This window comes from Telmatherina bonti (assembly GCF_933228915.1).
Source record: "Telmatherina bonti genome assembly, chromosome: 18".
Classification (NCBI taxonomy): Eukaryota; Metazoa; Chordata; class Actinopteri; order Atheriniformes; family Telmatherinidae; genus Telmatherina; species Telmatherina bonti.
In genome coordinates, this window is record NC_136616.1 from 24,710,999 (window position 1) to 24,738,678 (window position 27,680).

At 37.3% G+C, this 27,680-nt stretch overlaps 1 protein-coding gene across 3 annotated transcripts in view; it reads right to left on the reverse strand.

Moving 5' to 3' along the window:
- Window positions 1-27,680, reverse strand: part of col25a1 (collagen type XXV alpha 1 chain) — a 172,281-nt gene that overhangs the window by 6,701 nt on the left and 137,900 nt on the right. For all 3 annotated transcript variants that reach the window (XM_079257471.1, XM_079257469.1, XM_079257470.1), the window contains 20 exons: window positions 21,318-21,350; window positions 19,372-19,407; window positions 17,603-17,647; window positions 15,961-16,023; window positions 12,977-13,045; window positions 12,153-12,197; window positions 11,573-11,617; window positions 11,214-11,291; window positions 10,644-10,667; window positions 8,767-8,811; window positions 8,555-8,599; window positions 8,281-8,361; window positions 8,120-8,182; window positions 7,907-7,957; window positions 7,420-7,446; window positions 6,183-6,263; window positions 5,258-5,311; window positions 5,121-5,174; window positions 3,914-3,940; window positions 3,099-3,152 (listed from right to left, as the gene is read on the reverse strand). In XM_079257471.1, the coding sequence (XP_079113597.1) occupies window positions 3,099-3,152; window positions 3,914-3,940; window positions 5,121-5,174; window positions 5,258-5,311; window positions 6,183-6,263; window positions 7,420-7,446; window positions 7,907-7,957; window positions 8,120-8,182; window positions 8,281-8,361; window positions 8,555-8,599; window positions 8,767-8,811; window positions 10,644-10,667; window positions 11,214-11,291; window positions 11,573-11,617; window positions 12,153-12,197; window positions 12,977-13,045; window positions 15,961-16,023; window positions 17,603-17,647; window positions 19,372-19,407; window positions 21,318-21,350 (1,020 nt within the window). The remainder of the gene's footprint in view (window positions 1-3,098; window positions 3,153-3,913; window positions 3,941-5,120; window positions 5,175-5,257; window positions 5,312-6,182; window positions 6,264-7,419; window positions 7,447-7,906; window positions 7,958-8,119; window positions 8,183-8,280; window positions 8,362-8,554; window positions 8,600-8,766; window positions 8,812-10,643; window positions 10,668-11,213; window positions 11,292-11,572; window positions 11,618-12,152; window positions 12,198-12,976; window positions 13,046-15,960; window positions 16,024-17,602; window positions 17,648-19,371; window positions 19,408-21,317; window positions 21,351-27,680) is intronic.

Consider the following 27,680-nt stretch of genomic DNA (forward strand, 5'->3'; position numbering starts at 1 on the left):
CAAGTTAAAGTCATTTTTTCCAACAATTCTGACTACCAGGAGGAGTGATTAAAGAGGGAGGCTACAACCCACAAAGGGTAAAAAGGCATGGTCAGATAGGTTAGATAGGAAGGGTTATCAGGCAGCATTGTGTGTTCTAAAAACATTCTTTAGGACAGGAAGGGGACAAAAGAAGGGAACACGGTAGGAAAGAATGAAAAACATTTCATCATCTAAGTGGTGTCAAGGGCACAAAGGATGAGAAAGACTTGCAGGGAAACACCCTTCAAACAGAAAAACTGTCCAAGCTGTATCCCTTTAAAACATGTTTTAAAATCATTAGCAAATCAGACATTTTTGTTTCCATAATCTGCTAAATACAGCTTTGACCGAAGTTAACACACATGCTTCACAACAGCGACATCATGGCAATTTTGAGCTTAATGTCGTTATTTAGAACAGTTCCTTTTTAAGACCGTATTTTTCCTTGTGCATGTGGGATTTTTGCTAATGCAAGACATGATGATCTATGGCAACATTTGAAGACAGGTCATGAAAGAAACTGCACTTGCTGTAACAACTTTACCACATGCTGTTATCTAAATTTTATGCAGTTTCGGTAAGCAAGATATTCGCATTATCTGACGCTTGAGCTCTTTATTCTCCAGAGTTTGGTCAGATCATTCCTAAAGCTGCCAAAGTTATCCAATTTATAAGTTCTGGCATCACAACTCTGGTCCAATGGTCGTCTTTCAAGTCATCGTTTTCAAGCTAGCATACATGCAACCTGCTTTCTCCCCTTCTTTACTTCTTCCTGTTACTAGAATAGTCAACAAACTGAAGAAAAAGACAATTCCTCTGAAGTGTAAATGATAATTAAAATTTTATTCAACGATAGGAATAAATCTACAGAATATATATCATTTCAATTTGAGAATTTGTCATTTTCTAGTGTAAACTTATTGGTATTCATAGTTCTAATGCCCAAATAAACCTGAACATACAATAAAATGCTTGCTGCAATCGACAAAAGCACCCTGGTGTTTAGTTTTAGAAATTGCCTCCCAAATTTCTGACTGTTTTTCTGAAAAGATATGCAGATTTTTGCATACCTAAATTTGCCATAATATTCAAGTCCATGATGAGTGTGGGTCAACTTCTGATTTGAGCAGTAAATATGCCTGAAAGAGGAGCTCTACCAGGATCTGTTCTCTGTTAGATAATTGCTGGTCAACACACAAACACACAGGAGTTCATACACATAATTGTTATTTGGCAGGACATAGGATTCACTCTAAAAGACATGTACTATCTGAGAAACAATTACACCTGTTAGTCAAGGTCAGAGACACGCACACTGGAAGCACTTAATTACATAAACTAATGCAAACAAACAAGAACAGGGATGCCAACCGGCTGAAGAACTAAGAAGTGGAATGGGTCAGGTTAATGTGCATGCATGGAAAACAGAAAAAAAACAAATGGTTTTAAAGAGCCTGTTGTCAATGGACTTGTTTGGGCTCATATGTTGAAATAACTTTCAGATGCCTAAAAATGAGATTGGACTTGAAAAAATGAGATGATAAACCATTTGAAAGTGGAAAATAAAAGAACAGAACTGGTCTGAGAGGACTCGGGATGACATTTTATGCAAACGCTTGATTCCAAAGACATGGATATTAACTAACTGGTTAACTGATTTATTTACAACCCCAAGCAAAAACTAAAACCACCTTATTTCAAGGTTATTTATGTCACAGAAAACAGAGATGCAATTTTCCTTAAAAGCAAAATATTCTGGCTTTTTCTTTATAAAAAAAATTAAATTAAATTGTAATTGTAATATTGTTGTTTTCAAATTAAATCCATCAAAAATAGATAGATAAATAAATAATATGGAGTCATTCAGCTGTTGAGGAGAGTGATTGTAATACTCATGTGTTCCTCAACTTCTTTCCAAACTGGCAGATTGAGAGAAAAATGGCCAAAAAGAGATTTTTAGTTGAAGCAATGGTTTATAAGACTCTTTCAAGAAGGTAATGCGACTCGGACTGAGGCAATATATGCTGATTATTCCCAGTCAGCTGTGTCGAAGATTAAAAGCAAGAAACAAAATGGAAGTAGTGAAAAATGACCAAGGCAGATGTTGAGGCATTACAACAGTAAAGGTTTTTGCCTTGTAAATAGAAAATGTAAAAAAACAAAACAAATGATGAATAAATGGGCAGAAACAAGAGTCAATTGTGACCAAACTGTAAGAAAACAGCTAGAGGAGCTTGTTGGTTAAAGGAAACAGTGATGGACTGTGGAATAAGTGAAAAATCACAAATCTATCCTGGCCGAGCAGAGACAATGATGGAACCTTTTTTTTTGTGCAGGTCCACCAAAATATAAAAAGATGGCTGCCTGAAGGAAAACAAGCAAATTTCTATAGGCAATGATAAGAGAATAATGCCAATTAAAGACCTTTTGAATTGTCATTTGCTCCGCAGCAAATCCACAGGTGAAATTCAGCTCATTTGGCATCCAGGTTTGGTGATGTGTATGCCACTGTCAGGATGATGAGGCATCTTGTTAGAGAGTGAAGAATATTGAACCTTTCTTCACTAAAAACATTAAAAGTCCATGAAATAACGCAAAACTGTTTGCAAAATGAGAAAGCTGGAGTCTGAATTAATGAAAAATGTTTTTTTTTCCATTATAATTGAGCTGCTACAAGGCAGGTGAAGTACAATGAAGTAATAACTCTTATCTTTGGTTAATGTTTCCATGCTTTTTGCCTTATAATTGAGGGTGGTTTGTTTCATAAAACCAACTGAATGAACTTCCTTGAACAGTGGTTTTTCCACAGTTTTTGCCAGGGGCTGCGTTAAGAAGGGACAACAGCTACAAAACGCAATATCTAGAAAAATAAAGGAAATTCGTAAGGGTGGCAATGGGTAATCGTGAAAATTAAAACTAGTCTTTTTCAGCAATATCTTATTGTAGGCAGCCTCAGAATTCCTCACACTGGGGGGATTGTAGACAGAAACAATTATTAAATACTTCTACACTGTCCATTGACATCAGCTCTCTAATGTTACGGGTGTTAAAATTCATTACATCACATCTAGGTCTACCTTTTCTCCTCTTTCCCCAACGTCGCCTTTCTCTCCCCTTAAACCTGGCAACCCCTGTAAAAGTACAACTCCACTTCATTACTCTGGTTTTGCTGAACAAAGACAGAAAAGGGTTTTTGTGTCTGTACCACGCGAAGCAAAACACACCCGGATCAAACAGAAACATTAAAAAAAGGGGGTGAAAAGTGAAATAAACTGAGTGGAGGAATGTGCACCAAGGAAGACCTGAGTTATCCCAAAGTAATCTCTCTGTTTGACAGGATACAGCTTGATTCAAAACTCATAACGACAGAGAAAAAGACTCAACAGTAACATCAAGCAACATTTTTGGTTTTTACAAAAACCTGATCCGTTCTAAATATGTAACGTCAGAATCTCAAAGTAAACGCAAAGCCATCCTTCTTTCCATCACTAACCTGCTGATTAACATGAGGTGTGCAGCCACACTATGATAAGAAATGTCTGTCTGCCAAATGTGCACGACTTGGATGAAAGCGCAGGTCTGAGATGAATCTGTGAATTATTTAAAGTGTTTTTGGTGAGTTAATCCAGTGACGAGCATTGCTTGATATTTAATTTGTTGATATATTTTGATAAAGTGGAACTTTTCTTCCATGTTGGAAAATATGTAGCAACTGGTGTCATGGGTTTTTACTATTAACTCCATATAAAGTAAGATAACTGGAGTAAGTTGGGTTTTGTGTATAAAGTGGTGCTGCACTGCTGGTACTAATCAGTAAATTAATGATGGATAAGGGCATCTCACTCTTCCTCCATAAAAAAAAAAAGAGACAAAAATAATGAAAGAGACTTACATCCAAGCCCGGTGTTCCAGCAGCTCCCTGCAATAAGAAAACAAACTTTAGCCATCATCTGCAGTTCACACTTCTAGTAAAATAAAAGAAATCATATAGAAAGGAAAACAAAATAAAAAACATAGGAAATTTAAGTAAAACTACATTTTTTTTATCTAACACTTTACAAAATTATTCTCTACATTCCAACAAAAACAAAAGGAAGGACGACAGGAAACTAGTAATGTGACTCATGGTGTCACATGGTGTTTTAACGTGTGAAAATTGTGGCTGAAGCAGAATTGTAAAATTCTGGGCTGATACAAATACTGTTGTTAAAAATAAATATTTGACCACAGGTGAAAAACAAATCTTGTTTTTTTTTTCTTTTGTTAAAGTGATTCATGAAAAAAAAATGTCTGTGTTTGAGAGTATATATTTTCTTCAGCACCCTCATATTTTCTGGTGTGTGGGTTTCAACAACTTGGGTCACTTCTACACATGACTTGTAAAAGAGATTGAAAGAAAGGTCAGTACGGTCCCAGCTGTACATGGCCGTACTGCAAATGGATCAAATATGAGTATTTAAGAACAAAAACTCTGTCAAGTATTTTTCTGTCCTTTTGGTGTCTGATTCAAGTTCTTGTGATGTTCGGTGTGTGCTCCCCCATGCTGAAATAAAGCACTCCAAGGGTTACTGAGCACTTTAAATCTCAAGAGAGGTAAACCTGAAGAAAACATGGGGGAGTGGAGTTATGGGTCACTCTACACCTGTGCAATAGTTGTCTTAAATAGGGATGTATCATAAAAAGGGCAAAAAAAATTGGCCAATAATAACCCTTTTTTCTTTTTTTAACCAAAACTTGACATCAGCAAATCATGTCAGCTTTTCAAAATAAGCATGAATGAATATTAGAATACTACCTGATAATAAACACAACCTGATTGTTCAGTTATTTGTAAATTTGTACAACTAAACATCTTATTTCCTAAATATCTGTCATCATCTTGTTTCCTATGATGATGGAACATTAACAGCTGCTGACAAGCTCATAACATTTAGTTTCTCTGGGTCATAATAAGAGATACTTTTTAAAGACCAGAACAAAATACTTCTCTATTTAAATCACACATGGATTAAACTTTAAATGTGAATGTAATCTAGATTTTTCAACTTCCTTGAAGTTAACTTCCATCAGTATAACAACATTATGACTGCCAGTCTTACGGGTAATCCATACGGTCCTCGTGGTCCTGGCTCGCCTGGTGCTCCTCTCTCACCCTGTTGCATAGAAAGAAGTTATTCATAAAATGAAACTATAACAGTTAATCAGATATAAGAAAAGACTGTTTTGTGAGTCTTACTATGTCACCCTTCGGCCCGGCTGGACCAGCTGGACCAGGAGGCCCGTCAGTGCCCTGCGGAGTACAGTGTTGCCATGGTAAATTGACATCTCCAAACTTAAAAACTTGAAGAAGAAAAAAAAAAAAAAAAAAAAAAGAAGAAGTAGAAATTCCAAGCAAATACATCCTCTGGATTGCACAGTGTTTCTTTTTTGCTCTGAGATACAACCAGCACACAGAACTAGCAGACGTGCATTGGCCACAAAGGACACTGCTGACACAGTTAATGTATGAGTGTGTGTTAATGCTCTGTTAATGCAACACGGACAAAACAGGAGTCTTGAAATATTTGCTTTTTGTGTGTTCACTGTCCTCTGAACTAAACTCTGGCTTCTTCCAACTCATCAGACTTTTCTTGTATGTATATTTGCTGACAATGTGGTACATAAAATGAGGTGACATGAAGTAAAAACATGAGGAAAAGACGAATGTATGGAGGGTAAAAGGAGTGGACAGATGTTTGGTGGTGAAGCCTCTTGATCACATGACACTCACCCTAATTCCGGGCTTGCCGTCCAAGCCAGAGGCTCCCTGTGTGGTTATGGAGGTATGAGTGACATGAACAAGGCGGGATTAGTACCAGATGAACACTGTTATTAGGACAGGTTGATGGCAGGGTTCACAACAATTAAATTACAATGTGTTACAGGGAGCTTGGAAAAGTTGTCAGCCCAGGCAAAATGAGAATGAGGACAGAAACTGGAGAAGGCATTATAGACACACACACACACGCATATATAACGTACAAAAACACACTCTTGTGTACACACTGATGCACAACAAGAAATCTGACACTGCTGTAAAAGAGATTTTAAAAGAAACTGTACATAAACCTGACAGGTGAAAAAAACAAAGAGACATCCTGTGGTTGTTCTGCAATACTTACAGGGAGACCCAAAGGTCCACGGTCCCCTTTGTGTCCAGGTTCCCCCCTCATACCCTTCATACCATGCAAACCAGGCTCACCCTAAGAGAACAAGGGCCGGTTAGTGTATTACATCTGTGCCAGGCTTTTCCAGCTTTGGTGCAGTTTGGTACCGACTGCTGTGAATCACCAGGTGCTGCAAAGTTCTGCCACATCAGCAATATATAATAATAATAATAATATCTTCATCAAAGCTTCTGACTTTTAACCTTGTATCAGATCTTTGCTGCATTTTCTCACTTTCATATAGGGCACATTCACATCAGTCTTTTTTCCCCCTCCTTTATTGTGTCAATTTAAACTTACTTTGTTAATTATATTTTACAAAGAGACAATATTTTTTATCCAGTGCATTCAATTATATATATCTGTATGCAACCATACATACACCTTATGTATATCCATATTTTTATAGTTTATCTATATGGCTATTTGGAAATATAAAATAAAATAAAATAGAATAATAAATAGGTTAAAAAAATACAAATTAGGAGATATATTTTATTTACAGACCATTCCTCAATAAATGATTCAGTTTTCAGCTGTAATCCCGCTGTTATTCATTACCTATAGTATACTTTTTGTAATTTGTTCTCCCATTGAGTACTGGTGGGGGGACTGAGGCTTATGCCAGGAGATGGAAATAATTATTTTTGCAATTAATAGAAGTATTTTTAAAAGGAAGATCGTTTTAAATTATTTGGGGAAATTCCTATAAGCCTTTTTGATTAGTTGGGAGAAATGTAAACACTCAACACAAATTCTGATTCAGATTAAAAGAGCAAATTCAGTTCATTTCAAATGGACCAGATACAGGAAGTGGACTACAAAACAAAGTGCATTGTTTTTTCAGCGCACAATCTTTACCTGCACCGCGAGTAAACATAACCAAAATTTATGCATCTGGATTAATAGACGGTTCTGGACGGAAGAAATAACTCACAGGGAAAACATGGAAGCAGTTCCTCTGCTGCCTTCAATTTCCTCACACATCTTAGGCATACACTGCACATCGTGCTGATATACGACAAGTTCCCAATTAATTAATTAAGCTTATATTTAAAGTACTCTGTTCAAGCAAAAATAAAGTTTTAGATGATTTTTTGCTATTTATTATTTTGAACAAAGGCAAATATCAAAGCGTCCGAATTTGGCTTTGCCTTCACACATATTAACTATACCAGTAGCCTTTCTTTACCTTTGGTCCAGGGAAACCATGGGGTCCCTGAAAAAAACATAGAAAATAGACAAATATTAATTTTGTTTCATCGCCTTTTTGTTGTGTGATCAGTAACTTTTCTGTCTTATTTTAACCATATCAAAAGTTTTCTCTGGAATGTCTTTCATTTTGGGTTCAAAGTGCCAAACACTGCTGCAAAATTACACAGAAGTGAAAGTGAAAGGGCACGACCATCGGGCTGACATGCAGCTGTAACAAGTGACAGTTTCAACTGTGTTCATTCTTAATCCTTCATGTTTGCTTTGACAGTCTTACATATGTAGAAAGAATTCTGTGTCGCAGAATTCCTGCAACAAAATGATAAAACACACCTTTGAAGAAACGGGTCGGGCTTGTTCAGTATGCGGCGCCTATTCCCATTAAGCAAGAAGGCTTACGTTTCACAGTATCTGCAGCACAGTATTCAGTGATAGGACAATATTTTTCTTAAGGATAAGACACTCACCATAGGTCCAGGGGGGCCGTGGGGTCCTGATGGCCCTGGAGGCCCGATAATCTGAGAATATATATGAATACATTTACAATGATTTATATACATATTTATATACATGTTAAATACATTTAATGGGAACAGAATAAACAAACAGCTGTAGAAATTGCTACAAAGTGAAACTGCAAAACTCAGTAAATTCATGACATTTATTTAAGAGTAACTTACAGATGGACCCTGAGCACCAGGAAGTCCTGAATCTCCTTTATCCCCTTTTGCTCCATTGACACCCTAGGGACCAAAAGTGCCAGAATATGTTTTGTTTGAAGATTGCACAGGCAAAGACATTTTAGAAGCTTTTTATTTGTGTGGATGTGTGCGACTCTTACAGGTAAGCCAGGTAAACCGGTCGTTCCTTTCTCCCCAGATGCCCCCGGCATTCCCATGTCACCTTTAGAACCTTTATAGCCCTGATGGAGATCAGAGATGTACAAAGATAATTAGACATAATCCATTTTAATTTATGGCCTTTTAATACTTTTGCGTTCCAGAAACAAACATGGAGATTTGGAGTTTGAATAAATGTGTAAAGCCTATTAACTATTATTTATAAAAATGATTCAATATTGAACTTAGAGTAGATTTTAAGATCAATCAACTCACTCTTTCTCCATCAAGTCCAGGGAGACCAGGCATACCACGTTCACCCTGAGACCACAGAAAATTTTTGCAATTTAACAGTCATTGGGCAATTAGCTAAATGATAGCAGCTGCTGGTCGGGGTGACGATCAAACCAGAAGAAAATCTTTGACATTTAATTTAAACGATATGCAAGGTTTGCAAAAAATAAGATGCAGACACATTTCATTTTTACCTTTATTCCCTGAGGTCCAACTGGTCCAGGTGGACCTGGAGGACCCTGAACAGAGATAAAGACAAAGAGACATTTGATCACAATTTATTCAACTCCTGTAATAAACACTTATTTCTGCATGATTTTACACAATTGGCTCACAATCAATCCTGTTTTAAATGAACCAAAACTGCATTAAAATGTAAAAATTAAAGCAGAATGCATTCCATTATTAACACAAAGAACGATCACAATGATGTACAAACACAAAGCAGTCAGTTATCTCCTATAAACAAGATGCTCAACTGAAAGACATGCCAAGGCCAAAACAATGAGAAAACATGAACGAAACTATAACCAGTGACAGATTAACATGTTATCATGTTAGGATGCAAGAGCTGCGATTAAACCATATATCCAGGGGCAATTTAAGTGACAATTTAAAAACGGGAAAAACTGAAAGACAAACTGTAAAAACTCAGCACTTTGCTTCTAAAATCTGCTCAAAAGTAGATAATTCATAATAACTTTTATTTCTTTTATTTCAGTGCAAAGTCAAACATGCCAATTGACAACCATGTTAATTACTATAGTGCATAATATTTTGTATTTTCAAACTTGATAAAGTTAATTAAAAAATATCGGATTATCATCATAATGTCCGCAACTAACTCCGCTAAGTTTTTTCTGATTCATCTAATCTGACCGAGAATGTCATTCATCGTGAATATTGCTAGTATGTTTAACCAGCTAACAAGTACACAAGGTTGTTTTACCTTCTGGAATAAAATGGTAAGAGCAATCTTCAGAGAGATGAGGATATTTTCTAACTTTTAAACTCTGCTCCTGAAGGACAACTGTCCTGCAGATCTTAGGTGGAAACTTGCTCCAACACATCTAAATTGAAGCAACTGGGTACAAAAGCTTGTTTTCAGTTTCTACACAATAGCCCACTAATTTCAGTCAGGTGTGCAGAAACAGGGTAACGTCTAAAACTTGTCTCCAGGTTGTCATCATTCATTTTATTATCAATTACAATCTGTGACTGATGTCTGCTAATTACAGTTGTGCTCATATGTATTCATAACCCTTTCGTTAAAGAAAAGACTGAATTTACAACAGTCACTCAAATAGCCTAACTGGAGACTTTAAAAAGGAACAATAACTAATTTGCAAAAATATAATTTAGTAATTTAAGACACTGTTTTTTCATTTAATTGAGTTGAAGAAAGAACAAACAAATTAGACAAATTAGAGCACTTTTCTGTTGAACAGTGGGACAAAATATCTGTCAACAGGTGCAGAAGTCTGACTGAGAGGAACAGAAAACACCTGACCGGAGCGGAAACATTAAAGGATTGTTCAACAAAATATTAGTTTCTGAGTGATGTAATATGTAATAAATTATATTTGTTTGATTTTTAAAAAAATATTTCTATTGAAGCAGAATTAGAAAATAATGTCATGATTTTCATAAAATTTTTTATTTATTATTACTTTAGTCAATTTCAGCTTATTTTACAGGCAGCTGTTTTTTTTCCCTTCCTTAATGAAAGGGTATAAATAAATATGAGCACAACTGTAGGTACTGTCAAACTTTTCTTGTTAAAAATAGTCTTTCCAAGCAAACAAAGACAGAGGATAATGAAGTACATGTTTTTTAAAGACATTCAAAGGTGAGAACCAGCAGCTCAGGCAGCATGTAAGGTTGGTCTCAAAGACACACAATTAAAGCACCAAATATCCTTTCATCCACTGTCAAGCAAATATGCTGCTGGGTGAGGGAACACAACTGAGAAGTACACGTCATTGTTGGTTCTGGGCTGGACCCATGATAGAACAAAGATGAACCACTTGTGGGGTTGAAACAACACAACGAATACACAGAGCCTATTTACCGTGACTGTAATAGTGGTTATCTTCTGTTGTAGGCCAAAGGAGTGGAAATGGGAAGAGGTGGGAGATAAGATTGCAGAGGTCACATATAAAAAAACCTTCACATCAGCATATTTCTGCAGTTAGATCTTTCAAAACGACCAAAAAGTGCTTACTTTATTCATCTGAAGATAACATGAACTACGCTAACTTGAATATGTTTTACTTTATTTGTAAATGATGTCATAAACAATTGACAGGGATTTAAAATTCAAGGGTATTACACAAATATACAAATTTCTTTTGCCTGCATTGAGCCCAATTCAATAAAAGAAAGCAACCTATTTAATATAAGCTCACCCCCTACTGGATCTCCAGTATCGTTTCTTTTTAATGCTGATGAATGTAATTTAAGAAAGGTGTTGAAACCCTTGGCAGACTTAAAAGTATACCTTGGCAGAGATTACATAATTCATCAACTACTTACCAATAAGAGGCCAAATCAAACAAAAAGGCATATTTTATCGGGCACTGCTCTCTTATATTTATAGAAACTGAGTGAAATATGCTGCTTTAGGTAAGAACTGTCCGACCTGCAAAGCCTCTTGAATGTTTCCGTTGTAGTCGATGATTTCAGTTGCTCCCTGGTCTCCTTTTTGCCCAGGAGGGCCCTGCATGAAACAAAACAAAAAAAAAAAAAATTTCAGCAAATACTATCTCACACATATAAAATGTACATACTGTCAATGTTCAGTCATGCTTTTATCAATGTCTCTGCAAACTGCTAATGTGTATCTGCTGCCCCCTGGTGGTGAATTCTGTGTGGTTACATTAATATTGACTGTGCTGTAGCGAATTGTTTTTTGTTATATGCATGGATCTGCATGCAACATAATAATATTATTAAGTAAGAAGTGTAGCAAAGGCACTTATCTGTGATATAGTTGCTTACCTTTGGACCAGCCACCCCCAAGTCTCCTTTATCTCCAGTCTCCCCCTAATTTAAGAGGAGGCAGTGTATGTATGACAACATTGTTAAAAGTGGAAACAAAGAAATACGATAATTGTAAAATTCTATATATTTAAAGATCTCAGATCAAAAGTGTTTCTTATATCATGTCTAACGCTAGTATAACATGCTTAATTATATGTTATAAACTAAAAATGTATGTGTAAATATGCAAGTATGTGTTATTCTGCTCCTGTTAAAATGTTTTAAACTTGTATTAATGCAACCCATCATAAACACCCATGCTATTTTGACTAATTTGTACCATGAATGTTTTTTTTTACAGAAGTGATGATATGATGGTTTACATCTGAAAACTTTGTCTGCAGGTTTTTAATTTCAGGTTACACATATGTTGACAGACATTCCCACTGGTGCTTAAGTCAAATCAGAGCCAGCGGTAATAATCTGACTGTGGAAATCCAAGATGACTGCAAAATACATCAAACTGGGTCTTTTTTCCCAGGCATCAGCTAATTACATTGCTGTCCACAAAATTAAAGAAAGCATGTGCCATGCTCACCTTTGACCCCTTAGGGCCAGGCATACCAGCCTCTCCCTGTGAGCCCTGTCATAACAAATAAAGTAAAAATGTTGAAAAGAATAATGGCTTGATAGTAACTGTGGAAAATGAAAGTTAAACAATCGAGACAGAGATATTCTGAAAGAATATAAAACAAATTCCCCTCATGGATTCTCGCAGTACCATCACAAAATAAAATCTTTGTATTTCTACGAGGAAAATGTCAGAAACCTCTCCAACTCCTCCCAGGGGACCAACAAAGTCAGCTTCACAAAAATAACAACCTTTTAATATGCCAAGCTGCCAAGCATGACGAAAGTGTTTATTTGAACTCTTGTCACTGACAAAACCAGGACTTCACTCGCAGGCCTTCTGATAGGGTGCAAAGCAGTACTCTGCACCACCCAAGTTTAGATTGGAGCTCAAGCTACCTGCAGGGTCAGCGGCAAACATAAACAATGGTAAACTCATTTATGTGGGGTTTACTTTACAAAGACTGCTGAGAAAGCCATGAACTTATAAACTGGCCATAATGGTTTAGCCAGGTTGCTTTGCTGGAAAAAAAAGCACGTTTGACAAACGTTGCCTTTTGTCTGAAAACTGATTTGCCTTGCACTCAATTTGAATAAACCTTGATTAGATAATGTGATTTATGTTATCAAGTGAAAAGCTTCACTTTGAACTTTGTGTACTTTTAACAAAAAGGCTCTAGATGGCAGCAAAGCAACAAGTTGGAGGGTCAAAGCGTCAGATACGCCAGGCTCAGCTTTCATTTAATTCACATCCTACATGTGCAAGAATACACTTGTACTTAGTTTGCTGACCTTTGGTCCAACAGGTCCCATTTCTCCTCGTTCCCCCTTTCCTGGTGGTCCGTGGTCACCTCTCTCTCCCTGTTCAGACAAAAGAAATAAAAAAAAAAAGTGCTCAATTACATAGATGAGTTTCCACTGCTCTCCTGCAGCCTGCAGTCGCTCACAGCACTGCTGATCACAGCTCAGTTTCTTTTATTGTCAGCAGGAGAGCTGCTGTGCATTTTCTGAACATCCTGCATCATGGCCGTCGGCTCCCTGACTGTTATGTGCTGCTGACATGACCGAGGAATCTGAATCATTCCTCTCCACAGTATGCTTACTCCACAGATTTACATTTTGAACGTAAGACATTTATGCTGAGTCATCACGAAATGCCTGCTGGTAGATAGGACCTTGGACAAGGTGGAGTTTATTTTTAAGAAAACCTTAAACATTTTTCTTTTTATCATCCTGCGTTTTATGTTCCTAGGGTTTAAAAACCAAAGGAAAATGTATATGCAAGCTTTTGTAGCTGTAAGAAATTTCTTCCAAAGGAAGTAACCTGAAGCAGCCATAATGGGTATGTGTGAAACTCAGTCTATCTACTGCTGACAACCATAATTGAATGCAATTCAGCTTTTGAAGAAGTTTTTTTGATGTTTTTGCCTTTGTTTTTTCCAACAGAAGTGTTTTTGATAAGTTTTGTGCCGAAAAAATGATCTTTTCATCCATTTGGTCGATCATGTATAGACTCAATATAAAATCAAAGATTTTGCAGCCGTACATGAACTTAATTTAAAAAATAATTTATTTCTAAATCAATTTTTGTCAACCTGCAAAAAGAAGCTGCCCCTCAAAAAAATCAGTTTTGTAAATGTGGGGAAAAAAAGGATTTGTATCCTTGAGGGAAGAGATTTGCATTTGTGGGAGAAAAAAAAACAGAAGTTCTTGTTGCAAACATCCTGTCCAGAGATGCGAAGCACAAAAACCATGTGCAAGACTCTGAAGTTGCAGTTGTGAATTATGTCTTAATCTTTATAAATCTATCTGATTGGATGGTGACAAATCAAACTGTCCAATCAGAGCGCAGTCAGCTTCCTGTGCTTCTGTGCCGCTGCAGGCTCTGAAAGAGGAGTAGATCATTTTTTTAAAGACAGGTGATGGTGGGAGTGAGACCAAAATGGTTTATTAAATGGCACTGGATGTGACAACCTCTGTGACAAAAGGAACTTGATAAAAAAAAAAAAAAAAAAACAAGAACAAAACAAAACAATGGGATTCAGTCTGAATCAGTGGCTGTGAAACCTGATGAGTCACCTTTCCAACCAGGTATAACTTGTAAGGATGGTGCTTGAGCAACACAGTCTGAAGCTGCAAAGTGAATATTGATATTACTCAGAGAGTTGAGCAGCAGGTGCTTCAGACTCTTTCCACCACTTTCCCCTCCAGCTGTTCTCAGTACACCACAGTTACTGCTCCAACGGAGTTTGTATTCCAGGTAGCTGCCGCTGCATTACGAGGCTTATCACGGTTTTCACTAGCACCCCCAAAAACAAGCAGTGCTTGTTGATGGCTGTTACTTCAATGGTTACCCCGAAATCAACGTGCTGTTGAAACAATAACTGTGGTGCATGGCGGCCAGCTAGAGGAAAAGAAGCTGTGCGATCGCAAATAACTGTTGGATGGAGGCTTAAAACTATTGCTTTGTTTTATTTACTTTGAAACACTGCCTCTACTCCCTTATGACAGCCTGCAGCGGTGCGGGAAGACAGAAAGCTGTCTGCACTCTGGGCAGTTTAATTAGTCACCATCCAATCAGATTCATTCATGAAGATTAGGACAAAATTTACAACCACAACTTCAGAGTCTTGCTCAAGATTTTGTGTTTTGCATCTCTTCTGTTTTTCCACAAACGAAAATCTTTTTTAAAACCATGCTTTTTTTTTTCTACATTTAAGTTTTTTTTGTGACCAATTTAAAAAAAAAAAAAACAATTTTGCACATTGTTTAAACATCCATCCCCCACAGGATGAAATTAAGGCAAAGTACCAAACCTGTAGATGAAGACATACATGAACATATACATGTTAATGAACACATTTACCCTCACATAACACGAAGAAGTAAGAAAAAATATTTACCAAGTAGAATTTTTTTGGGTAAATTCTTTTTGCAGGATGACAAAACTTAGTTGACAAATATAAACTCTAAAATTATTTGCAAACATTCACTTACAGCTGCAAAATCTGTATGAATTTATATTGAATCAAAAGCCATGTCAACTATTTATTGCAGTTTTGTTCTCTTTTCTCAAGTTGAATTACAACATTGATGATAATCAATATGTGATACTATACAGGTAAGATTTATATAATGAATGTCTTTACCATGTTCATTATGTAACTGATTGTTATATAATAAACTGTGAAGAAACCTGAGAAGCAAAGGCTTCTGGTGGAATATGAAAATAATGTCTGGAGCCATAAAAAAATGTGATAGGTCTTGTCTTGATGGGTTGTGTGGTTTGTCCAGTCATAAGTTACATCACTAAGAAGGAACCCCTTCAACTGTTATTTTCATGTCATTTTCACATAAATGACAGCAAATTTATCAGTATTTTTGCCTTTTTGTCTCCATAAATGTTGAAGCACTTGAAGCAACGGTCATACAAAAGAGGATTATGCAAATAGAGTGTTTCCTGATTATCAAAGCACTGCAAACAGAATAATGCAGAGGGAAAATGTTAACATAATTCTTGTGTCTGGATTATCACTGCTGACTCCACAGTGTGATAATGTCATGACTCAAAGCAAGCAGCACAGGATTAGCTCATTGTGACTGCTTCCAAGTGACCTTTCTGAGGAGATGAAGGTTTTAAAATGAATGGATACTAAGAAAAAGAGTTAGTTGATTCCAACAATGCGATCAAATCCATGAAAGGTAGTATTTAACTTAAAGCTGACGTTACCCGCACAGAATAAACAGGATTTCTGAGGAAAACTTAGGTGGCTAACCTTTGTTCCTGGGAGTCCTGGAAGCCCTGGTTCTCCCTGGGGACCAAGGAAGCCAGGCTCACCCTGAAAAGACAAAACAATATATATATATATATATATACATATAAAATCAGCAACCATTACTTACTTTTCCATTGGGTGTTTTTGGTGTAGCCCTTCTAATGAGCACTAAAAAACATACACAAGATACATGGCCAGATATTTTCCTAGTGACAGACATGTACTTGTTGCTCTCACACTCTCGCATGCACAGAAACATACTGAGGGACGCATGCATAAATCACATAAACAGACACTATCAGCGGTTTGTTAATTTATCCCCCGGTTTCACATAAATTAACATCTCTCCCATGAGCCTGAACAAGCGATACAACTGACCTTATTAGAAGCTCATCAGGACATGCGCAAGTGCCCTGATGAAGAGTGTGTAAAAAACCACAGTTGATGCTGCTTATAAAAGGAGCTTTCACATTTCTACTTTCACTAATGAGGAGTGAGCTTCCAGTATGAGGTGTGATTCCTACATCTGATTGTGAAACTACTTAACTGTAATATATTATTACACCATCTGCAACCAGAGTCCTCACTACAGTACATTAGGCGTCCAGGAAGCCCTTGGAGAGGTAATGTGCATTTGGCTCTCAGACTTTAAACTTTGATTGTATAAACAGCAAAGAATGCAGAAGTAGAACAAAGTGCAAGCTGGGCTGAGAAGTCGTGAGCGCTACGTTAGCAAAATTTTGTTAGGATCCATCAGGCACACAGGGCTCTTAAGTAGAAACAGGAGTATATAAAAATATAAAATGAAAGGGCTTTTTTTTTTTTTTTTTACAAGGCCAGCACATTACAGGCATACGACGAGAAAAACAAAACCAAAACAGTAACAAGCATCAGCATCATGCCTGTGTGAGCATTCCTTGCATTCACAAGTTATTTTTCAAGCTAATGGTCCTAAAATACACAAGTGTGGTTACCGTTCTTTAAACATAAGATGGCAGTGATTTATTAGGTGCTTTTGTGTGTTTAACTTTTGTTGTTGATACACAAAAAAAAAGGTAGAAAAACAACTTGGAGTTAAACAAAATACTTTAAATATTCAGAACTCAAAAACTCAAGTTGGCAATGAATACCTTGATTTGAAAAGTCATGAACTAGACTGAAGGGTTAACCAGGTGTGCAATTCACAAATCCGAATGCAGGGGTGCCCAAAACTAGTCCTTGAGGGTCGCTGTCCTGCAGGTTTCCATTAAATAGACCCAACAGCCTCTGAAAACCTGTATAATGACTGATGCATTTGAATTAAGTGTTGGAGTAGAGATACATGCATAACCTGCAGGACTGGAGCTGGACATCCCTGTCTTAATGAGACAAATATCCCGCTGTGTTCTGATGTAAAGCACTGAAATCCTCTCTTTTCACTGTATTTACACTGCCTGCACTTTTGCACCTCTGCTGCAGATCTAACATTCAAGTCTACTGCATTTGAAAATCCATCACAGCAGAAAGGCAAGACTATCAGACCTTAGTGCCATTTACAAGCCATGATGATAGGTCAGCAGAGTGTTGCTCTGATGGGCTGAAGCGGATGGACAGGGACAACACCGGGGAGGAATGACTGGGGATAAAACAGCGAAGCAATTACCTTTATCCCTGGGAGTCCAGGCAGCCCTGGAAGTCCTGGCTCTCCCTACACAGGAAGAGTGTGACATGTTACAGCCAAGCCAAGCTAAGCTGAGTCAAGCCTCATTTGTAGGCTCTTTGGGGTTCTTTTGGCTTTCCGTATTAAGTCCTATTTGTCATTTCTCTCGCTATTAATCTGCTGTAGTTCTGCTGCAGCCTGCTGTCCATGTTATATGCAGTTTGCTAGTGGTAAGCTTTAGCAGAAGAGACTGGACATGCATGCAACTCATGCAGCTCACCAGTGTTATTAGTGCTTGTTATAACATTCAACTCTTCACAAAAAACACAAATTTTCAATTTCATAATTATATCAATTCTGGAAGGTGTGAAAAAGTTGTTTTCCCAAAGGCAAAAACTGTCAAAGATTTGAGGTTAAAATCTCCAAAGGCTGTTTGAGAAAGCTGCAATAGTTTTAAGATCATTAGAGCTTGGCAGTGTGTGAAGCTAAGAGTTGGCTTTTTTTGCAGTTACCAGGATTGGGGTCATTGTCAAGTTGAAAACTCAACGCTCACAAGCAAGTTTGAGTAACGCAAAGTCATTTGATTCGACTGTGGAAAAAGCTGAGGTTGGGTCCCTTGTGAGGCCTCTGAAAGTATTCACATGAGAAAAAAAAATTCTGACTTGGAATAATTTAACGCTCAATTAAGACCATTGTATTTATGGCTTATGAAAAGAAATGATTAGTGCTGCACTCGAATGATCAATTTAAACGGCACCCAGGGGATCAGAGGAGGCTGTAAATTTACATTGTGGCTTTCGAAAGCGTAGTAAAATTAATGAATGAAAGTCTTTCTTGTGGAGTCCTTCTTCCCCAAAACTTATTGAATATTGTCCAATGGTGAATTTCTAATGGGGGAACAACAACTCAAAATTGTGATTACCATCATGATGAAAAATACAATTGGGAAATGTGCCAGCACAAACAGCATGGATGTAAACTCAAAAAGAAGATAAAGCAGTCAAAAATTAGTTGGGCCACACGCATTTTGCAGCAAAGCAGAAGGAAAAGGCATTTGGTATAAGCACTGCCTGCCTGCCAGGAACCAGTTTGTCCAGAAGAAAGGAGAAAGCAAATTAATGGGGTGCAACATGTGTGATTAAATTAAAAATTGAATTTAAAACAGTGAGGTACTGGTGCAATCTCAGCAGCAGTCTTGTCAAGTAAAAGCTATCGTTTTGCAGCAGAAAAGCTGCTCCTCTGTTGGGTGTTTGTTTTTATCAATCACTCATCTGCAGCTCTTTTTTTTCCAGAAATATCGTCTTAAACTCTGTAGTTGCTTTGGAAAGCTGGTTGGCTAACATGTAATGGTAGCAAAATAATTTTTATATAACAATGTTTTAAGAACTAAAACAAAACAATGTTATACAGTGGCCTGGTGAGCTTGCACTGTTAGCAAATATAAATAAATCCAAATGATCATTTTAATCTAGATAACACTTTGACTGGGTTTTAAAAAGGAACTTTTATTGATTATGTCTTCTGCAATAGACTTAAGCATCACCTTCTGGTTGTGTTATCCAGAAGCGTGTATAGACAGTGATAAATACATTAAAGCATAGAAACTCTGTTACAGATATTCTCTTTTTACCTGGCTGAATAGTTCATTTCCATAACCATTATATAATACACATTGAAAATGTGGACATGACTGCCACATGTGTTGTATGGCTTATATTTCTTACTGTTTATTAGACATGTGAAAAAGATGTGTAGCAAGTTGCTTTCATTACCTTTTGTCCACTCCGTCCAGGTTCGCCAGGTTCGCCCTGTAACACACACAAAGCGTCTTATTTTAAATGGCTTCATTTCTCAACCTTAGTTGGAATTTAATTTTTGTGATAAAATATATTGTGGAAATTTTATGTTCTCACTTAAGATTTTCAAATATTTCATAATCCTAGCATATATTCATTTCTGATTTCTGATATGCATTCAGACGTCTGGGATCTGATTAGTTGGAAGACTCTCTTCCTTGAAGAGGGTTACAGCAAACAACAGACATAGAATAATATAGATTCAGGGCAGACAATTGACGCCCTAATGCGAGGGTAAAAGGATGGTTCAAGCCGGGACTCAGGTAGAGCATGCCAGACTTCTGTCCCGTCAGACCTCTGGACTGTCTCTCCAAATTGCAATTTGTATTATTCTGTTCTTTATTTTCTGTTCGATAAACTTTGTAATCTTTTTCACTTCAGAACCAGACTCCACTTCATAGACAGACTTTTTTTCCACAATAAATCCTTCAACCCTTTTTTGACAAGCAGAGAAATTTCTTCCTTCACTTCTTCCTTTCTCCCTGCATGGAAGTCCTCCATTTCTTTTGAGAAGCAACAATCACACAATGTTTAGGTTGTTGGATAATTCTTCTTTACTTCTCACACATTTTAGTCTTGTTTTATGACATAATCTGACGTATGGGTAAGGAAATTTCAGAGGTTTGCAGAGAAAATGTGTTTAATATGATCGCTTTCAGCAATGCTTCTAAGAAAGAAAATAGTTATTTTGCATCAAACTATAAATAGGAATAGGACTGTCAAGCTTTTGCATTGATTGTCTGTTCAGGATTTTTAGGGGCTATCTGAAACCAGGGTGATTATGACAACTAGCTAGCTAGCTAGCTGTTCTGTGTTCATCATCGAAAAACATGTTATCTCTCATAATTTGCACGACTTAAGTAGCCTACCTTTACCTGTGAGAAATACAGAGATGAGGAAGCATTCGAACAATTTTGCAGGACGCAAAGCACAGCTAATTGTGGAGGGACTCCAAAAGCTCAAATATTCAGATTTGGTTAATTAAAGGTCCGGGTTAACAATGTGCAGTAGTACAAGATTGTTAACATATGGTGGAGAAGATCGTGGTTATACACATTCTCTGAAAGAGACATAAAAAAGGGCAGCACAGTAGACGGCAGTGGTCTGTACGGCCATGAAGCACATTGCTACGGCTTCTTCTTTGTTCCCTTTTACTGGTCACACATGAGCAATACTTTACAATACTGCCTTGATGATTTCCAGTGGTACTGTTCTACTTGTTCCACTGGGCTACATGTCAGCAAACACTGAAAACTTGCAGATATACAAACAAAATGACCACAGAAGATGCACAGAAGGCTTTGCCCATATGTATATCTAACATTGAGCATAAATGAGACCTTAACCTGACTATGGGCCTACAGGCTGACATTTTCTAATGTTAATTTAACATATTTTGCAGCAAAATATCTATCATAAACGTCAATGTTATCATTATACAACTCTTTGACCAAGTATGATTCACATTATAATCTTTAAAACTTTTTTATTCCATCTTTATACATACTATTGTGAAGCAGGAATATTATATGATATCTTTATATGACAACCTGTGAGTTAGTGTGTTTTCACAAACATGATGATTATCACATGTAAGATTAAACTAGCAGATTGTGGTAAGGCAAAGCAAGTGTATTTGTACGGCACCTAGGCATTTACAGGGCTTCGGTGAAGGATGCATTAAAAAGTAAATTAAAAAATTAAATAAAGCAAAAAAAACCAAAAAAAAAAAAAAAACCAAAAAAAAAACCCCATAACAAAGTAATATATAGTGCAACAAATAAACTGGTGGAAATAAACTCCCAACGAGGAGGAAGAAATGCACAGAATAAAAAGAAAAAGAAAAAAATCCCTGTTCTCACCTTGATGCCTGCTGCAGAGGAGCCTGCATCTCCCTAAGGTAAAAAGAACAAAGACTAACATTAGTAATACAGAATAAAATCCCAAGCGAAAGAGGTTTTTACAAGCTTCAAGAGACATGAACCAATCTTTGCATTTACAGTAACAAAATGATGATTTATGAAACAAACCAACTTTGCAAAACAATGCTGAGTATAGTTTCACAACGGCTGCATTTTTGTGGATAAAACTGTGAAGAAATCCAATTAGAAGGAAAAAAAATGTTTGCTATTTTAAACAGTGTGAACTCTCAATGTACCTTTTCAAAAAAGTCAGACAGAATTTGTGAGACTACAGAACTGGGAATCATTTCATTGTTTTCATAATGTCAGAGCGCAGCTGCGTACTGGTGATGACAAGAGAGGGTGAAATTTTACACTTTAATAGACAAAATCTACAACAGTAAAGGAGCAAAGAGGATTGATAGATGTTCTGTAACCATTCAAAGCTTTTTTTTTTTCTCTTTTCATATCTTCAGGTAATGTGATGAATTAGATGGAGACAGAGGTACTTATTTTGCATTTTTCCAGAGAAGCTGTCCAGACATCCAGAAACCCAGGCTTGCTTCTATGCATCGCATTACTACTGCAGTGTACAGTAAAAGCAGACATAAAACAAGGGGCCAATAAGTGTAATTATGGGCGGTTGGTGGGAAAAAGGAGTGAGGAGGTGGAGACTGGGCTTTTAGCTCTGGTGTGGACTCTGTGGTTTCACTACACATACGCCTCACGCTCAGAAGTTGCAAGAGGAATGTCTCTCACCCTCAGCTTTTTATGGGAATCATTATGATGCATAGCACACAAGGCAATGTTTAATTGCAGCATTTTTTCCCCTTTGCAGACAATAAATTGTTACTGTTTACAGCTGAGCTTAGCTGCACACTCAGGGTGCTTCAACCCTTATCTCAAACCTTTGCATTCCATCTTATATGGGTACTTTCACAAGTTATTTTATTTTTTATTGAGGCTACAAGATCTAAGTAGATGAACTTTTACAGTAAGCTGAAAAAACAGACTAAGCATATTGTGTTTTATGAGAGACAAAGGCTTAAACATGATATTACATGATGAAGTAGACGTTTTTGGCCATATACTTAAGAAGAAATGTGGATTTCATGTTGTGGTTGACCTAAAAATTAGAATTTAAAAAAATAAAGAGGGGGAAAAAAAAATCAGAGCTGGTTTACACCTGTTGCTTTTTGGCAGAAGCTGATATGAGAATGCCACACATCTGTACTTCATTGCCACATCTCGTTTAAAGTAGCAACTACACAAGATCTCACCTTTTCAAGTCCATTGCTATGGTTGCAAGTCAGCATGGATCATGATTTTTGGCCATGGTTGATCACAGTAGGACCATAATGTTGTGAAATTTGCAGCCCAATTTACTAACTTTATGTAAAAAAAAGCCAATTTTACTTGTGTAGAAAGACAGATTAGGATGCTACATAAGCAATTAACACTTTACTCCCCAGCCGCTAAAGCTGAAACTTCAACGCTTTCTGTCATGACACATCTAACAGGAGCGACACCAAGCTCAGGAGCCAAGTGAGAGTTTTGACCAAAGTTTAATCTCTTCCAAATGTAGCTGAACGAGATGGAAAAAGTGGTGGAGCTGGGAGGTGAGTTGAGGTGTGGTATGGAGTGCTAAAATGTCCCATCTGGGCCAATTACCATGGTGAGGCTGCAGCCTGTGATTTAACCACAGAGTTGAGTGAGATGGAGAGCTGTCACCGCAACTCCGTTTCATTACAGGCACTCAGAACTGTCACTGCATATTGGCATTTAAAGATAATAGCCTGAGGGTCTCATAATATATGCTTGGTGAATCAGGCCATTTTCCAGCTGTTTGCTTGGGAATGAGATGTGCGAATGAGATGGTGGGAATTAATCTGTGTGCAGTGAAGCCAGGGCAGAGTTGTGACAAATGCCACCATTTAACACAACTACAGGCCTCAAAACACGGCTTTCATTCAACATCATGGCCATTAGCAGAGAGGACCAAATTCAATGGCATCGGCTAAATATCGACCTCAGTCCTCGAGTTACGATATATGTGAGGCAACACAAATTATGATTGGCTTGCAGGGCGGAACAGCCTTGCCAGCAACTGATGTGTGGCCAGATCTTTGAGAACTTGGATCAGATTTTAGGACTTTAAGAATTAGACCAATCACTGTGCCAGACTGGTTTAGGGTCAAACACACATGTTGCCTGGAACCTCCCGAAACCAAAGCAGGGGTTTACTCTTCCTCACGAAAAAACCTTTAAAGAATTTCTTTGAGAGGATCAACTTTTTTTTTTCTTTTCCCAAAAATGAGTCACAGTTAATTTCACACTTAGTTAAATACTTTGGCAGTAAATGGCTTAGAACTAAAGCTTTTAACTGTGGTAATGATTTGTTTTAAATGAGGCCTGAGATTGACAAGCAGACACAGTCGGAAAGAGCTCTCCTCATACTTGATGATGGCTTATGGAAGCAACACAGCAGGTAATGTGCTACATGAATGTAAAATATTAATACTGAAGGAGGGGGGAGAGGGGGGGGGGGGGGGACAATTATCCTGATCCGAAGCACAATTAACATATTTGCTGCTGGGGGCGTCAGAATTTTCTTTCTTCTTGCTTGACATATATAATTTAAGTGACTTTACAGGTCATGACTGAATATTTATGACAATGCTGCAGAAAATTTCTCTCCACTTTGAATATTTTTGCAGTTGGCTACACACAGTGTTACCGCCCAGTAGCAAATAGTTGTACACCTCATTTATATTTTGTACAGGATAAACTGATTAAAACACAATTATAAACAGAAGTGCTTTAGAAGTGATTTATAGGTTATGAATATGCTACATTTAATCAGAGCCAGGCTTGATTTTTTTTTTTTTTTTTTTTTTTTTTTTTTTTTGCAGTAATGCTTTTTATTGATTCTGCTCAGGCTGTCTAATGTCCTATTTTAGTAAATTATGTCCACTATGCTGCAAAGCAAGCCAAGCTAAACTAACTCCCTGCTAATGTTCTGTTTAGCGTTTAGCATGCGATCATTCCATTGATTAAAAATGCAGCAACAACTGTCTATTAAAATGTAGAAAGATCAAGAGTGATTACATGAACGTGAGGGTTTTCTATTTAATATTCACAAAGCTGCAAATACACATGATAATAATCTTGGATTCGGATCTTGACATGTACTGGAGTACGTTAATGACTTCACTGTAAATCTACAGGATTTCCAAATTAATTTTCAGTATCAAGACTTAATATTCTTGCAATCAATAATCAGCAAATCAGTCTTTTTTTTTATGTAATATTATACATTAATTCAATTCAATTCAATTCAACTTTATTTATATAGCGTCAAATCACTGCAATGCCATCTCAAGACGCTTTACAGACAGAGGGGAAAACATAATGAAGGCCAATTCATAACAGCCTATATAAGGAAACCAACAGATTGAGTTGAGTCCAACTCAATCTCCCATCCTGAGCAAGCACACTGGCAACAGTGGGAAGGAAAAAACTCCCTTTTAACAGGAAGGAAACCTCCGGCAGAACCCGGCTCAGGACAGGCAGCCATCTGCCTCTGCTGTGTGGGGGGAAGAGGACAGAAAGACAACAGACAACAGGAACTGCTACTCCCGGCCAGGGAGACCTGCTGAGACTGGAGACATACATGTTAATGATGCAACACTGTTATGGGGGGGGGGGGGGGTAAAAGAAAGAGATAAAGAGAAAAAGAAAGAAGCTCAGTGTATCAGGAAATGTCCCTCAGCAGTCTAAACCTATAGCAGCATAACTAAGGGATGCTAACCATCCCTAGCTATAGGACTTATCAAAAAGATAAGTCTTCAGCCTAGTCTTAAAGGTGGGGAGGGTGTCTGCTTCCCTAACACTAACTGGGAGCTTATTCCATAAGAGAGGGGCCTGATAACCATAGGCTCTGCCTCCTGCTCGGCTCTTTGAGACTCTAGGAACCACAAGTAAGCCTGCAGTCTGCGAACGAAGTACTCTACTTGGTATATAAGGAACAATGAGGTCTTTGATATATAGTGGTGCCTGGTTGTGGAGGGCTTTATATGTAAGGAGAAGGATTTTAAATTCTATTCTAGATTCAACAGGCAGCCAATGAAGAGAGGCTAAAGCTGGAGAAATATGATCTCTCCTGCTGGTTCTGGTCAGGACTCTGGCTGCAGAATTCTGGATCAGCTGAAGGCTTTTCAGGGCATATTTAGGACAGCCCAGTAATAGAGAGTTACAGTAATCTAGTCTCGAAGTAACAAAAGCGTGAACCAGTTTTTCTGCATCACTCCGAGACAAAATGTCCCTAATTTTGGCTATATGACGTAAATGAAAGAAGGCTGTTTTAGTAACCTGCTTAATATGTGGGCCAAAGGACAGGTCAGGGTCAAATATTACTCCAAGGTTTCTCACTGTAGCACTGGAAGCTAAAGTAATGCCATCCAGGTTCATTACAAAACCGGAAAATTTAGCTCTGAGTTTTTCAGATCCAACGAGAATTACTTCAGTCTTATCTGAGTTTAAGAGGAGAAAATTTCTAGACATCCAAGTCTTTATGTCTATGAGACAATTTTGTAGCCTATTGGGCTGATTTGTTTCATCTGGTTTAAAGGATAAGTATAGTTGAGTATCATCTGCATAACAATGAAAGTTTATTCCATGCTGTCTAATAATTTTGCCTAAAGGGAGCATATATAGTGTGAAGAGTATTGGTCCAAGTACAGAACCTTGAGGAACTCCATGACTTACTGTAGTTTGGGAGGAGGACTTGTCATTTACATGAACAAACTGAAGTCTATCAGATAAATATGATTTAAACCAGCTTAACGCTGTACCTGTAATTCCAATCACCTGTTCTAGTCTTTGTAACAGAATGTTATGATCGACTGTATCAAATGCAGCACTAAGATCAAGCAAGATAAGTACGGACACAAGTCCTTTGTCTGAGGCCATAAGAAGGTCATTAGTAACTTTCACCAATGCTGTCTCAGTACTATGATGAGCTCTAAATCCTGACTGAAACTCCTCGCATAAATTATTTCTGCTCAGGTGGGCATGTAGCTGAGCTGAAACTATTTTCTCCAGAATTTTGGACATAAACGGGAGGTTAGATATAGGTCTATAATTTGCTATCACCTCTGGATCCAGAGATTGCTTTTTAAGTAAAGGCTTGATTACAGCAGTTTTAAATGATTGTGGTACATATCCTGTCACTAAAGACTAATTGATAAGATTTAGTAGTGATGTATTAATTAAAGGGAAAATGTCCTTAAAGAGGCTCGTTGGGAGAGGGTCTAAGATACAGGTGGATGGTTTAGATGAAGCTATTATTTTAGTTAATTCAGAGGGTTGGACAGGACAGAAACTATTTAGACACAAGTCAGATCCTGGTTCTAAGGATGCTTCGGAGACCACAACAGGCTCAACATTATAGGTAGAAGGAAGAGTATTGTGAATTTGATCTCTAATAGTGTCAATTTTATTCCTGAAAAAATACATGAAATCATCACAGCTAAGTGAGAAAGGAATACATGGCTCCACAGCGCTCCGGCTCCTAGTAAGCCTAGCTACAGTGCTGAAAAGAAACCAAGGGTTGTTTTTGTTTTCCTCTATCAATGATGAATAATAAGCTGTTCTTGCCATACGTAAGGCTTTTTTGTATACGCTTAAACTTTCTTTCCAGGTTAAGTGAGACTCCTCTAGTCCTGATGAACGTCATCTGTTTTCCAAACGCCTTGATGCCTGTTTTAGAGCTCGAAGCTGGGAATTAAACCAGGGAGCCTTCATAATCTTACCTAATTTCTTCTTCTTTAGGGGAGCAACATTATCCAAGGTTGTACGCATTGAAGCTGTTATAGTATCAGCATGTTGATCAATCTGAGCAGGAGTAAGGCTTAAAGGGGGACTCTCAGTCATGCTAACACATGGTAGATGTGAATAAATTGATTCAATTGATTGTTTAAATTTTGTAATATTATTGTCTGATAAACATCTACTATAGTAGAATTTATTTTTGGTCAGTGAGTAATCAAATAAAGTGAATTCAAAGGTTAATAAGAAGTGATCGGACAAGACAGGGTTTTGAGGAAATACTTTGAGCTTATCAGTCTCAATACCATATGTTAGAACAAGATCAAGAGTGTGACCATGAGAGTGAGTGGCTCCATTGACATTTTGTGAAAACCCAATTGAGTTTAGAATAGAGCTAAAGGAAATGTTTAAACTATCATTTTCAACGTCAACATGAATATTAAAATCACCTAGTACAATGACCTTATCAGTAGTCAGCACTAACTCAGACAAGAG